The sequence below is a fragment of the Nannobrachium achirus genome, assembly GCF_963921795.1.
Source record: "Nannobrachium achirus genome assembly, chromosome: 1".
NCBI lineage: Eukaryota > Metazoa > Chordata > Actinopteri > Myctophiformes > Myctophidae > Nannobrachium > Nannobrachium achirus.
This window is the reverse complement of record NC_137810.1, coordinates 62,563,939-62,577,735: the sequence shown is the minus strand read 5'-3', so window position 1 is coordinate 62,577,735 and position 13,797 is coordinate 62,563,939. Positions and strand designations below refer to the sequence as shown.

At 45.0% G+C, this 13,797-nt stretch overlaps 1 protein-coding gene across 1 annotated transcript in view; it reads right to left on the bottom strand.

Moving 5' to 3' along the window:
* Positions 1–2,165: 2,165 nt before the first annotated feature.
* pdgfra (platelet-derived growth factor receptor, alpha polypeptide) overlaps positions 2,166–13,797 on the bottom strand; it is a 53,455-nt gene continuing 41,823 nt past the window's right edge. The window contains exons 24-29 of the mRNA XM_080723513.1: positions 11,187–11,309; positions 9,809–9,920; positions 7,735–7,834; positions 7,319–7,424; positions 4,061–4,296; positions 2,166–2,340 (exon numbers count right to left, since the gene is read on the bottom strand). Coding sequence (XP_080579639.1) covers positions 2,193–2,340; positions 4,061–4,296; positions 7,319–7,424; positions 7,735–7,834; positions 9,809–9,920; positions 11,187–11,309 — 825 coding nt within the window. The 3' untranslated portion in view covers positions 2,166–2,192. The remainder of the gene's footprint in view (positions 2,341–4,060; positions 4,297–7,318; positions 7,425–7,734; positions 7,835–9,808; positions 9,921–11,186; positions 11,310–13,797) is intronic.

The following is a 13,797-nucleotide window of genomic DNA, read 5'->3' as shown; positions in this document are numbered from 1 at the left end:
GTTGTGTTGATCCACAAATCTCTGGAACTTTGGCCATTAGGGGACCTTGTCGGTCACCTTTACAAACAGAGGACAAGGATTGGGCTTCATTGCTTAGCGTTAAAACCCGAGAGGCGGTTCACAGGGCAGAATACGGGTGCAGAAGCTTAAACATGTGCTTGCTATATAAAATATTTTGATCCCAATAATTCTCTCATATATAAAAACACTCTACGTCTATTTACATTACAATCACGCTGGGAACTCTCCTCTGACGAGGGCCTGTGACAGGATTTGGTCGAGGTCAATCGAAGGAACACATTTTGGTGACGACAGCCACAGCTGTACTCCGAGCTAAGAAGTCACAATAGAAGCATGCAGCTTTGAAAGACACACTCCGATATTCGTACTCTTCACTTAACCCACTGCGGTCACTCTGCCCTTTTTGCAAATATTCACAAATAATACATGTTTACATATAGACGAAGTACAAAAATAGATTTGGACCGCTGCGCTTATGTAGCCACCGACGACACAATATGGTCATGTACAAAAAAAAAAGAAAAGAAAAACACAACAATATCATACATAGTCCAGGATTTGTGCTTTTTTAAATCAAAGTATTGCTACTGATTGTACCAGCATCAGGTGCTTATTATCGTCACTGTCGGCCAGAAACCTCGTATCTCCAAGTTTCAAATGTTTTTCACAAAGTTAAGCCCTGCTTCATCGTACAAGGCTGTCGCACAAAGGTAGTGAAAACAGCAGATCTACAGGCACACAACGCCGCGTTGTGTGCTCGTAGATCGGCTGTTTTCACTAGTTTAAATCATTTTTAAAATGATAAATGCAAAACGAACGGTTTTGGACATACAAGGTTTTCACCCGACAACGACGTTATACCGTCGGTACTGTAGTAGGTGACTGTGATGTGTTGATGGCAGTGATCTCCTGTACAGTTTCTCCTGGCTAGGACTGGATTATGTACAGCTTGGAGAGAGCCTGTAATCTGTAGTGGTTCAACATGGCTGGGTGACAGACCGTGGCGTTCTTTTCAGGGAACCCACGTTGTCTCCTCCTTTGCTTATTTTGCTGTCATAAAAAATGCCCTATAGAATAATGCTCTTCTACACAAAAATTACAAAGACGAAAGTGTCTCTCTTCCGTTCTCCCTCCTCGCGTGCGCACTCGTTCCCGTTCCCGACAGTTTGCGCACAGTTCGCGGGGAACGGCGTCTTTTCCGACAGTCCTCAACGTCTCCATTTCATCGCCGCTGAGTCCTCCCTCTGGCAGTGGCGTCAGTTCAACAAAAGCTAAGGTATGGCAACATGCGCGCGTGCAAGACACCAGTCATGTTGCCATACCTTAGCCACCAGTCATGTTGCCATACCATAGCAACAAGCATGATGAATTCATTTTAAGAAGTACATTTTATTTCTTTCCCCCTGTAGCCAATGTATGGCAGCTGCCATACTTTGCCATACCCAATTGACGCCTCTGCCCTCTGGCACCACAGGGAGGGGGAGGGGGGGATGGGGGGTGGCAGTGTCCTAGGTAAGGTTAAAAGGGACGTACCGATAGTCTCTCACAACAGACTTCATCCAAGCAGTCGAGCAAGTGGTTTTCGTTCTGTCCCTCTGCCAGGGGACAGGGCACAGTCTCGGTTTGGAGGTGTGGTGTGGCGTGAGAGGGGGGCTTCAAGGAGAGGGAGGGGGTAATTGGTCGTGAGGAGGAGGGTCTTTGGTTGATGTGTGGCGGGCCTGTATCGTCCTATAGCTTACCCCCCCCCCCCCCCCCCCCACGCTCACAGCCCTCTTCCTTGTGTCCACAGGTGTACAGGGGAGGAATAAGCCCGTATCATAGTCGCGTCCGCGGTGGAAGGCTTTACACCGCGGTGTAGTCTTTTCGAGTCTTTTTGAGTCATGAAACTACAACGTTACATCATTCCTCACGGTGGAGAGCTTTCCACCGTGAGTCCCACCACATCTCTCTGTTTTTACTATCAGACAGACAGGCTCTACACCCCGTTCACTGATTGGTCGACCTGAACCGGTCTAGACGGGGTAAAGGACTTCACCGCGGGCCGTGACTATGATGGCCTGCAATTATTTTCTGACTTGAGGTGGAAAGCCTTCCACCTCAAATTTGCGGTGGATAGGTCTCCACCGTACACTCTGATACGGGCTATAGGAGTGGGGGAGGGGGTGGGGTGGTCACAGGAAGCTGTCCTCGACCAGGTCACTAGAGTCCAGGCACATCTCGTCCAGCAGCGTGATGTCCTCCAGCGTTTCGCCCTCGCGCTTGGCCAGCGTGGAGCTGCTCGACCCCGTCTCGATGGCGCTCTCGTCGGACGTCTGCGAGCTGCGGGGAGGGAGACACGGAGGCAAAGTGCGTTAGTGGCTAGACTGGCTAGTGGCTACTACTATATATAGGAAATGGATCGCGCACACACAGTGGCAAGAGTTACTTTTCCTTTCGCTCTATTGCATTTTAGGATGAGAAGCAGCCCAGCAATCACGGTCAGGACCTGGACCAATCAGTGACGTTCTCGATTGGGGCCAGATCAAGTCAAACCATAGACTAGTCAGATCTGGCCTAGAATATCACCTGATTTCAACCAACATAAATCCTGCCCACGAAAACGGACGTCCTGGATTAATCAGAGAGGGTCCGATCGAGGCCATAACTAGTCAGATATGTCCCAGAATATAACCTTATTATGCTCATATTTCAACTAACATTACAAACAATAACAATAATCCTGTCAAACAAAAAAGTCCATGTGACGTCCTGGTAATGACGTCAAGATCATCCTCATATGGGCTGTGATCTCGCCCAGTTCTGAACATCACCGGAGTCACCGGGGGACGTTATCATAACATCATCATGGCGTCATTTGGCTTGCAAGGAGGCGTTTCAGCTATCCAGACTTCTTCAGTTCAAGATTCAAGATTCAAGATTAATTTATTTGGTCCCGAAGGAAATTTGTCTTGGACATGACAAATAACGTCTACCCGAGGGTAGCAGTTCGTATTCTGAATGCAGAACATGAGAGGGGTCAGCAATTATTCTCTTAGCTTTCTTAACTACACTTTCCTCAAATATTGCTTGAAGGAAAGTGTATGTACATGTTCAGTGTAGGACCCCGCATCAGTCAAGTCAGAGCATGGTGGTAACAAAGAACTGGCTGCTATACATCTATACACAACAGGCTGCATAGGTGAGCAGTGTGGCTGGGTCTCTCAGCCACACAGTTTGCTTTGGCTTCCAGCACCCCCTGGTGGATAAAGTTAATGCCAGCCTCATTACAAGAGTTTCACATTCAAGCTTGGCCTGGCTCAAGTAAATGTTATTTTGGACAGTCAGTAAGTGGTAAATGGTGCATTTATATAGCGCCTTTATCCAAAGCGCTTTACAGAGATGTTGCATTACATTTACCCAAGAGTTGTAGAGGCCCTCATTGCGCACTAGAGAGAGAAATCTCTCTCTATAGCGCTGCTGCTACTCAAAGATTTGCCATATCAGATCATGACAAGTGACAAGCCAGTGGGCCAATTACATGAGTTATATTTCGTCATTGTCGGGTGGAAACCTTGTATGTCCAAAACCATTTTAAAAATTATTTAAAATCTACAAGCACACAACGCCTCGCACCGTGAGGCGTTGTGTGCTTGTAGATCTGCTGTTTTCACTACTTTTGTGTGACGGCCTTGTATGATGAAGCAGAAAATGTATAAATTTGAAACTTGGAGATACAAGGTTTCTGCCCGACAGTGACGATTTACATTGTTGGCCGCCCAGCCTCCAAAATGGAACAAAGGCCGACATTTTTTTTTTTTTTTCCTAATGGCCAGCCTGGACCGGCCGGGAATGGACAGGCCGTTCGGGAGTTGTCCCGCTTTTCCCAATGGCCAGCACGTCCCTGGTGAAAATGTTTCAGAAATGTTTAAAATCTTATGAATCTTGTCTTTTATTCTCCTCTAATTTCCAGTTGGCTCCACTTGTGTCAGTGGGGCCATGGCCTCAACTTTGAAAGCCTGTAATCTAACTATCTAAGTTGCATTCGGTGCTGTTGCCTTGCCTGTGTCGGTTCCTCTTTCCGTACTCGTCGTCCGACATGGGGTCCAGGTCGGGGAGGGGGATGATATATCCGCTGTCGGAGCTGAGGCGCTGCTCGTCGAAGCCGCTCTCGCGGTCCTTGAGCTTGCCCTGGTTCTTGTAGGCGATGCCGATGTAGGCGTCGTCGTTGTCCGCGCACACGCGGGTCACCGCGGGGTGGTCACTCTTCAGGAACTCGTGGTTCACCCTCTCGTAGCACTGCACAGGAGGAGAGGAGGACATTTTAGTGATCACAGGACCAATGACGTTACGCTAGACATTGGACAACACCTGGCTTGCCAACACACTGTTTATTATCGAAAATGCTTTGCCCTGTTGTCATCTGCTGGACGAATTAGAAAAAAAAGAGTTGACTAAAGGCCTATGCACACCTAAAAATGTTGACGACAAAATGAGGATCCAATTAAGCCAAAAAATATATACTGCATACACAGTATATATCCCACACGCTGTCTAACAAAAATAGACTTTACTTAATAACGACGTTTCAGTCCGTACTCCGTAGACCTTCGTCAGGAAAACCACATACGACTGAAATGTGGTTATTAGATAAATATTATTTAGCAAGTTTCACAGTGTGGGATCGTTCCCTTTTGCCCATTTCAAAACAAAGGTTTATGAAACGTAAACTGATGTTTGAACATAACATAGGAGTAATAAATCAGCTCAGTTCGTAAATGACAAAAACACAAAATGATTTCCCCATCAACTGGAACAGCTGCGTGTGTGTGCGTGTGTGTGCGTGCGTGCGTGTGTGCGTGCGTGCGTGCGTGTGCATGTGTGCACACGTTCTGCCTAGCTGCGACCATCAGCTGGGCGCTGAGTCTGAAACCGAACCGCATGGCCCCGTCGCAGACTGAGGTGCTAAAACAGGAGCCTGGTCCCTCCTCTCTGCCTAACCACCATTAGGCCTCAGTGGGTGGAGGGGGTTTGATGTGCCATGTGTGCGCTCTGCCGCGCTGAACAGGATAATTATGGTCGAGAGCCCGGGGGCTGCGTCACTCTCCGCGCTGGAGGGCCGGCCGCGGTGACCATCCAGCTGTTGCGTTAGCACCATAACACCGTGCCGTATCGCTCGGCTAGCGGAAACGCTAGGGCGCTGAGAAAACCCGCACACACACACACACACACAGGCTCTGAACCAGAGGCGTCAATTGGGTATGGCAGGGGTATGCAGCTGCCATACCATGGGTCCAGGGGGGGAAATTAAAGTTACTTTTAAATATAAATACATGAATGTCTCTTTGTCTATCTGTGCTGGTTATTATATTATAAAATACAGTAAAATAACTACAAATGCATTTTTTTTACAAAATGGTCACTTTAACAAGGTATATATTCTCCACATTTGTATTCATCTTGACAGAATGGTATATTCCCAGGTTCCGCAGGTCAGCTGCACAGGTGCAATGCGTTATTGTTAATTGTGGCACATTTACTAACATGCCAAGTTTAGCTGCGCTTGAACAACCGTTCCCGTTCCAGGCTGCCATATCCACCCCAAGAAACCGTAGAAACAGGGGAAAAAAAGAAAATGTACTTCTTAAAATAAATGAATCGTGCCTGTTGATAAGGTATGGCAACATGACTGGTGTCTTGAACGTGCGCGAAGACACCAGTCATGTTGCCATACCTTAGCTTTTTCTGAACTGACGCCACTGCTCTGAACGCACAGTTCCACAGGAAGTGGCTTAGGGATTTGTGTGGCTTTCCCTTCTTCTTTTTTTTTTTTACGAACTGCCATCCTCTTTTAATAGTTTACTCATTTCTCAACCTGTATTTATCGACGTGGCGAAGTAATAAAAAAAAACAAGTTGCAGTTGTTTTGTTGGGAGTGTGTTGCCGTCGGGCACAAGCCAGGAAGACATTTTCGACGAATCATGCATGGAGACAGAGGTCTGGGGAAAAAAAACTAAAAGCGAAGAGGGCAAAAGGCTAAAAGGTTGTCCGTTGACTCCCCGCAACATAAAAGCAGAGGGGGTGGAACAGACAGCCGAGTTTTAGGACTGAAGAGAGCTGTTTGAGTGCAAAGCAGGTGTGTGGTTCAGAGAGATATGTTCAGGGTTTGCTGGCGGAGGGGGTTAGCGGCATGCCTTCTTTTGAAACCCCTCTCTGACAAAATACTTCCAAAAGGTCAAGGATGTCCACAATTACAACGCCAGAGGCAGCGCCACAGACCATGTTCAAACCCAGAGTCGCTTCTCAAACAAAGGGTCAAATTCGTTCTTCTGCCATACCACAAAAATGTGGAACGCCCTACCGAAGGCCTTAAAGGAGTGTAAATCCATAACTTCGTTTAAAATCACTCTAATAAACCACTTACAGGCAGCTGCCACTCGAAACTGGCAACAATAAACCTAGCCTAACCTTACCCTCCCCCTGACCCTTCTTTGTAAATACCTTTTATTTTTCATTGTTTTTGTTTACAACTATATTTTTTCTTCTGATTAATACTGCAGAGTACTGTGTTCTATCTGTCTGTCATTTAATGTTATGAGTTCAAGAGAAGGATCTCCTTGGAAGTAAGCCGCAAAACTTATTAGTCACTGTCATGAAACTGTACCTTTCCCTACGCAATCTTCTAATAAATACTTCACTCAATTAATCAATCAGTGGTTTTTCATATGTGATTTATGATGTTTTATCACTGCTTCTCTCGCATGCGTGAGAGAATTAAATACACGCAGTTCATGCATTTCCTTTGGGGAAATGTAGCCTGTCTGGTCTGTTGGATATTTTCGATAATATCACAACTTTTACAAACTGTGGAGTAGGGCATTCATGAATAGTGATTTTTAGTATTCAAATTATTCAACCTCAAAGTATTCGAATAGTCGAATATTCGACAGGACTGGCCAAACTGTCAAATATTAAGTAAGCAAGAGGCGAACATTGTGAAAATAGCCGATCTACATGCTCACAACGCCTCGCAACGCGAGGCGTTGTGAGCATGTAGATCGGCTATTTTCACAGTATTTATCTGCAGAACTGAGTCACATTAAATGTAATACCTATAATTCCAAGTGCTTGTCAGGGTTCTTATGACTTCCTATCTAGCCAAGCTTTATAAACTATGAAGAAATATATATATTTTTTTAAAGACAAAACGATAAAAAAAAAAGATAAGCGAATATTCGACTTCGGTGAACAACGTCGAATAGTGACTTTGATATTCAAATATTCGAATATTTAGTGAATGCCCTACTGTGGAGACACTCACCCTCTTGTAGCTGGAGGGCAGCAGCGTGGCCACGACGTCGCTCAGCCCCTGGAAGGCGGGCCTCTTCTCTGGCTCGCTGTTCCAGCACTTCATCATCATCTCATACCTGGGAGAGACAAATACAAGCAGTGTTATTTATCACAGGGAGGGGAACGGATGGACAGAACAACCTGTCAACAACCGTCCCGAGGCAATTGGCACGCTGTCATTTAGCGGTGACTCATGACACGCGTTGTGCCATCACTGCTCGCTAACAACTGGCTCCAAGGTTACAGTGTTGCATCTGAATACGGAATTACACACAATTACACACGGGGAGAGCATGCAGGACAAATTATTTGTGGCGCTTCTTATCCATGCAATCACGGTACACAACAACACCACGCACACAAAACATAACGGAGACGAAAGCTTACACATCATCGGGCGCGTGCTCCGGTTTGGCCATCCTGTATCCACTTTTGATCTTGTTGTAGAAGCTGGAGTCTACCACCATGCCTGGATATGGAGTCCCGCCTGTAAGACAAACCCAATGCATATCATTTATATATAATATATATTTCAGATAGTGTAGACTAGAGTAGTGGTTCCCAACCACTGTGCCTGGGGACCTTTGGTGTGCCCCTTGAGACTGCTTGAATGCCAGTATTGTATTTATCATTTTGAAAATGATTTAAACTAGTGAAAACAGCCGATCTACAAGCGATGCGAGGCGTTGTGTGCTTGTAGATCGGCTGTTTTCACTACTGTTGTGCGACAGCCTTGTATGATGAAGCAGGGCTTTACTTTGCGAAGAAACGTACAAATTTGAAACTTGGAGATACAAGGTTTCTTCCCGACAGTGACGATATTTACACCCCCCGTATTATGTTGGTGTGCCCATGGATTCTTGGGACATGAAAAGTGTGCCCATGCAGAAAAAAGGTTGAGAAACACTGGACTATAGAGACAGGGTCAAATAGAGGAGACGTGAGACAAAACTAGAATTGGATTCAACTCGTGTCCATTATGGTCTGTGTACTAACTGGCTGATCCACAAGGCACCCCCGTGGACCACCAGATCAGCGTTATAGTATGCAGTTCACCTTATTAGTAAGGGGAACATAAGAAAATCTGCTTGGTAAGTAAATCGTTACCAAGAAATCTCTTCACCAAAGTGTTTCTAAAGGTGTGTAATAATATGTACTAAAAGGTTGAAATTCAACTCCTGGGGGAAACCTCATAAAAAAAATGATTTGTGTTTGTGTCCCATTAACTTTACTATACAGGAAAAAATACAAAAAATAAATCTGCTTTAAGTAAAGGTGCCTCCACACCGAAAATACTACAGGAGACTTGTTCAAACTGTTCACAGACTGCAAAGAACTGCAAAAAACTAAGCACACTGTACAGTTTTGCGCATGCGCACTGTGTTGCCATATCGGCTCGTTACAAGCGACTTTGATCCTGTTTTCCTATAATGTTGCTAGTTGTGGGTTACTTTTGTTTGGGCATGTTTCTGAATTGTAGTTGCTTATTTGGCCTTGCTTTCAACATTCTTTAATAGCTAATGTAATAGCTAATGTAATAGAGCTCAATAGGTGAAACTGGACGCTTCTTTAGGCTTTGTTTTCATAGACCTGGTCACTTGTTTAACTCACAGAATCTGGCAACCGGGGAGCAGAAGCGGAGATTCTTCCTGTCCGGTGTTTTCTTCTCCTCACACCAAAACAACACACAGCACTATTACTAGCGTTGCCTTGGAGTTGATTAGTATAGGAAATTGAGAGTTGAGATTGTGAATATGCTATTTAGTTAAAATGTGCAACGGGAAAATGTCTCTGGCTTATTTAGGCTTGGTTTTGCTGCAGCAGTAGCAAACTAATGGTCCATTACAACTCGCTACAATTCACCGACGTCCAGGGGCGACTCAACAAAACTGAGCAAGTCCAGTCTTCCAGTTTTCCGTCGATAGCGTTCCCGACCCGCAGCCGAAAACCTACCGATGAGCTCCCGTTCGGCAACAGACGCTTTCCGCCGCTATCCGCCGCCGATTCGGCCACAAATCTGTTTGGTTAAAAGTGGCCTTAACATGTGGGGGGTCAAACTAGGGGTTTTTCATGATGCTGAATCCATTGCAAGCATTTGTTTTGCACGTAAACATTCCAAAAACCCCTAGTTTGACCCCTCACATTTCAGATTTATTTTTTGTATTTCTTTCCTGTATAGTAAATTAATGGGACACAAACACAAATCAGTTTTTTATGAGGTTTCCCCCGGGAGTTGAATTTCAACCTTTTAGTACATATTATTAGGTTATTACACACCTTTAGAAACACATGGTGAAGAAATTTCTTGGTAACGATTTACTTCGCAGATTGGTCAAATATCTTAAAAAATCCGCTTACTATATAGAGAATCGGCATAAATCTTTCCAGGCACCTCATGGTGATTTCATCCCTCCTCTCTTCTTAAGAGCTGACGTACGTGCAGCATGATTAAGACACTCACCTAACGAGAAGATCTCCCACAGGAGGATGCCGTAGGACCAGACGTCGCTCAGTGTGGTGTACATGTTGTCAAAGATGCTCTCCGGGGCCATCCACTTCACCGGGAGGAAGGTCTGTGGGGTGGAATCCAACATGAGGGGGGGACTTTCAAAACACACTGGCGATGTTCAGTAAATAGCCAGCAAAGAGCTACACAACGGGTACACATAATTGTGTATCATTATTTTATGCTTTAACTATTGAAAAATAGCAGATATACAAGCTCACAGCGCGGCACCAAGTGCCGCGCTGCGAGCTTGTAGATCTGCTATTTTTGAAAAATCGTGAAAATTTTGAATTTTGGCCCAATTTTGACCCGATTTTTTAAGTGTCTTTTGAATCCTTCTACGTTTTCTTTTAAAACCTATGTTTCTATGTCAGCAATCTGGCTCTAGCCATCGTGAAAGAAAAGGTCCTTTTCACTTAACTGGAGCTCAGTTAGTCTGTTCTTGAGAGACTGCTATGTCAGTGGTTCTCAAACCTTTTCACGCGAAGGACCCCCGAAATGAAATGTATTTGGCCACGGACCCCCTATCCCCTACAGCTACTGTTAGGCCTGTCACAACTATTACATAATCGTCTAATCGCAATTATTTGACATAATTGCAATTGTTCGGTCACAATCGTCGTAATCGTTTCCATGTTGAAAAGTTTTCATAAGTTTTCAAACATTTTCAAAATTAGTGGAAATAGCCGATCTACAAGCTCACAACCGTGAGCTATCAATGTTATTTTTTTAAGTATAAAGTTGTCAAATATGCCTGTCCTTTCTTTGTACATTTAGGTTATGTGTCATGTCTGCCATGTGCAACTCCAAAGCCGAAATGTCATTGTCAACAGCAAAAACACAATTCAATTGTTAATCGCAAATTATTTTAGTGACAATTAATCGACACGTAAGTTACTGTATGGCAGAAAACTGTAAAGCAGCGGGTTGTTAGATGTCCCCAACAGTAAAGCTGTAAACCTTTCTATCAGTAAAAATCAAACCTCGGTGAAGTGAAGCGGTGAACCTTTATTCTATGTGTTCTAGAGCTATGAACTCTGTGATCTATACATTCTTCCAATTCTGAATGAATGAATGATTTTATCTGGAGGGCCGAATTGTCATGTGAAGCTTGACCAATCCTCAAAGTATGGTCTCATTGGACATTTTTAATCATCAGACCGGGACGGACGTTACACACATATTCTGGATGTACGGGGACAGATAAAACCTGTTCATTCTGGCCTGGAATGACCATATATGGACATGAACGGGTCACACAAAGCCACTCCTTGGAAGCGGCTTTCACCGCTTCAAAAACTGTAAAAACCACTTGCACTGGGCAGAGACTTACGCTGCCTTTGGAAACGTAGTTGTTGTCGTGCATGATGTCTCGGGCCAGGCCGAAGTCACAGATCTTCACGATCTTTCCCTGGGAGAGGAGGACGTTTCTGGCAGCCAGGTCTCTGTGTACACACTGGAAGGAGAAAGGAATGCTATCAATGCATATCACTGCACCGCACTCTGTACAGCGTCTGCGACTAGACTACTCCGTTCTCGTTCGCAAAGCGGTACGTTTCAATTCCAGTCATTTCTCCCCCCCGTACAGTCCGGTAGGACATCTATTCCTGTTCCATTTAATTTCAGCTCATTCTTAATTCCCCATTTTCATATTTTTTTTCCCTAACAAAAGTGCTGCCTTTGTGTAAACACGCCAGTTAGAGGGACGACGGCCACGACCGCTAATAGCTATGAAGCCGAAACGAGGTGGCCGCTGGCTCCGAGCTCCTCGCTCTTGCCTGTGGCAGATCCAGCCTGCCCTTGCGCTGCTATATTGAGCGCCTTGGCCGCTCTCCACGAGCGCTGCTCTGGCCAGCTTATCGCCCAAACCCCTGATTTACTGTGGCCTCCGCTTGGCGCTCGGCGGCTGTCATCAGGCAGGAGACCAGAGCATGGAGCCAGCAGCAGCCCACCATCAGAGTGCCGCCGGTCCGGCCGCGGGAAGACTCATGTGGTGAACACGCCCCCGTCTAACCCATTTAGAACGGGTATACACATTATTGTGTGTCATTATTTTATGCTTTAACTATTGAAAAATAGATTTTGACCCAATTTTTTTAAGTGTCTTTTGATTCCTTCTAAGGTTTTTTGAAAAACCTATGTTTCTAATGTCAGCAATCTGGCTCTAGCCATCGTCAAAGAAAAGGTCCCTTTCACTTAACTGGAGCTCAGTTAGTCTGTTCTTGAGAGACTGCTATGTCAGTGGTTCTCAAACCTTTTCACGTGAAGGACCCCCGAAATAATATGTATTTGGCCACGGACCCCCTATCTCAAAATACTGTATCAGGGACCCCCCAGGAGCAAATATTTGAGTTACAAATGTTCGCTTTTAAAAAAAGATATATTCAAAGACTCGCACAAATCGTCATGATTTTTCAAAAATAGCAGATCTACAACGAGTGCCGCGCTGCAAGCTTGTATATCTGCTATTTTTTAATAGTTAAAGCATTCAATAATTCTAGGCCTAAATGCGCTAATGCCTACCAACATAGAGGTCGGACCAGCCCAGGCCACACCAACGCCAGTGTCTTCGGATATAGAGTCTAACGGAAGCCACCGACATCGCTCCGGCAGTTTTTTAAGGTCACCGAGGTGACCGTCAGTGGACGCTGTGTTTATGTCGGCAGAAGGCACTTCTTTGCCTGTGTTTTCGATTACCTTTTTGCAATTTCTGCTTTATTTCGACGGTAAAGGTGGACAGAGAGCATGAGGGAAAACGGTCCAGCCGCCCGGGACTCAAACCCGGGGACATGCTGAGATTGAGGAGGGTATTTTGCTCCCTAACCATTCAGCTCTCGGGTCTCCCCACAAAGAGTGAGTTTTGGACCCTTACGGGTCACTTTCTACACCCTCTAGAACAGTGGTTCTCAACCTTTTCAGGCCGCGACCGCCAAAATAATCATATTTTAACTGGGGACCCCCCCACTCTGACGAGCACTAAGAGGCACTGAGGCATTACATTTTGTATAACACGATTCTATTGTGAAAATAGCAGATCTACATGCTCACAACGCCTCGCGTTGCGAGGCGTTGTGAGCATGTAGATCGGCTATTTTCACAATTTCTGCCTATAATATTTGACAATTTGGCCAATGTTTAATTTGTCATTTTAGAGGTATCAAAAAGTCCTTAAACGGTCACTTTAGAAATAGAAAGAGTGAGAAAACAATGTTGCACATTAAGTTAATCATCCGAGGACCCCCCTAAAATCATTTGGTGACCCCCTTGTGGAAGCCCGACCCACCGGTTGAGAAACACTGCTCTAGAGTTGAACGAGCGCTGCACGATTTAGCTTTTGCGCTGGAATCCCGAGGGTATTCCGCAGCCTGTGTCTCACTTACAATTTAGGCATTTAGCAGACACTTTTAATCCAAAGCGATTTACAATAAGCAGGTAATACATCAATATAATAAGCAAGCTAACATAAAACAACATAAACAACAACAACATAAACAACAATAGACTACATAATGCATATAGGAACATCAATCTAGAAAAACAATAATATAGGTAGACCATGCACCTAAGCAGTAAAAAATGCTAGCTTCATGTGTGGTAACTGAGGGAAGGGCATGCAGTGTTACAGCAGTGCTATGGGTTTAGGTGGAGTCTGAAGAGGTGAGTTTTCAGTCCACGGCGGAAGCTAGGGAGTGAGTCTGTAGTTCTAAGTGCGACAGGGAGTTTATTCCACAGTTTGGGGGCCAGGAGGGCAAATTGTCTAGGACAAGTAAGCCATTTACCATGAGAGGGAGTGGGTTGTTGGCTGATTTACCTCTGTTTCAACAACCCACAACCCTCGAATGGTAAATTGCTTTTCTACCACTTCTACCATATAAATGAAAGAAAACACAGTTGTAACTTGCAAGGTTATTTAGTTACAATCATTCATTGTTTCAGAATACACA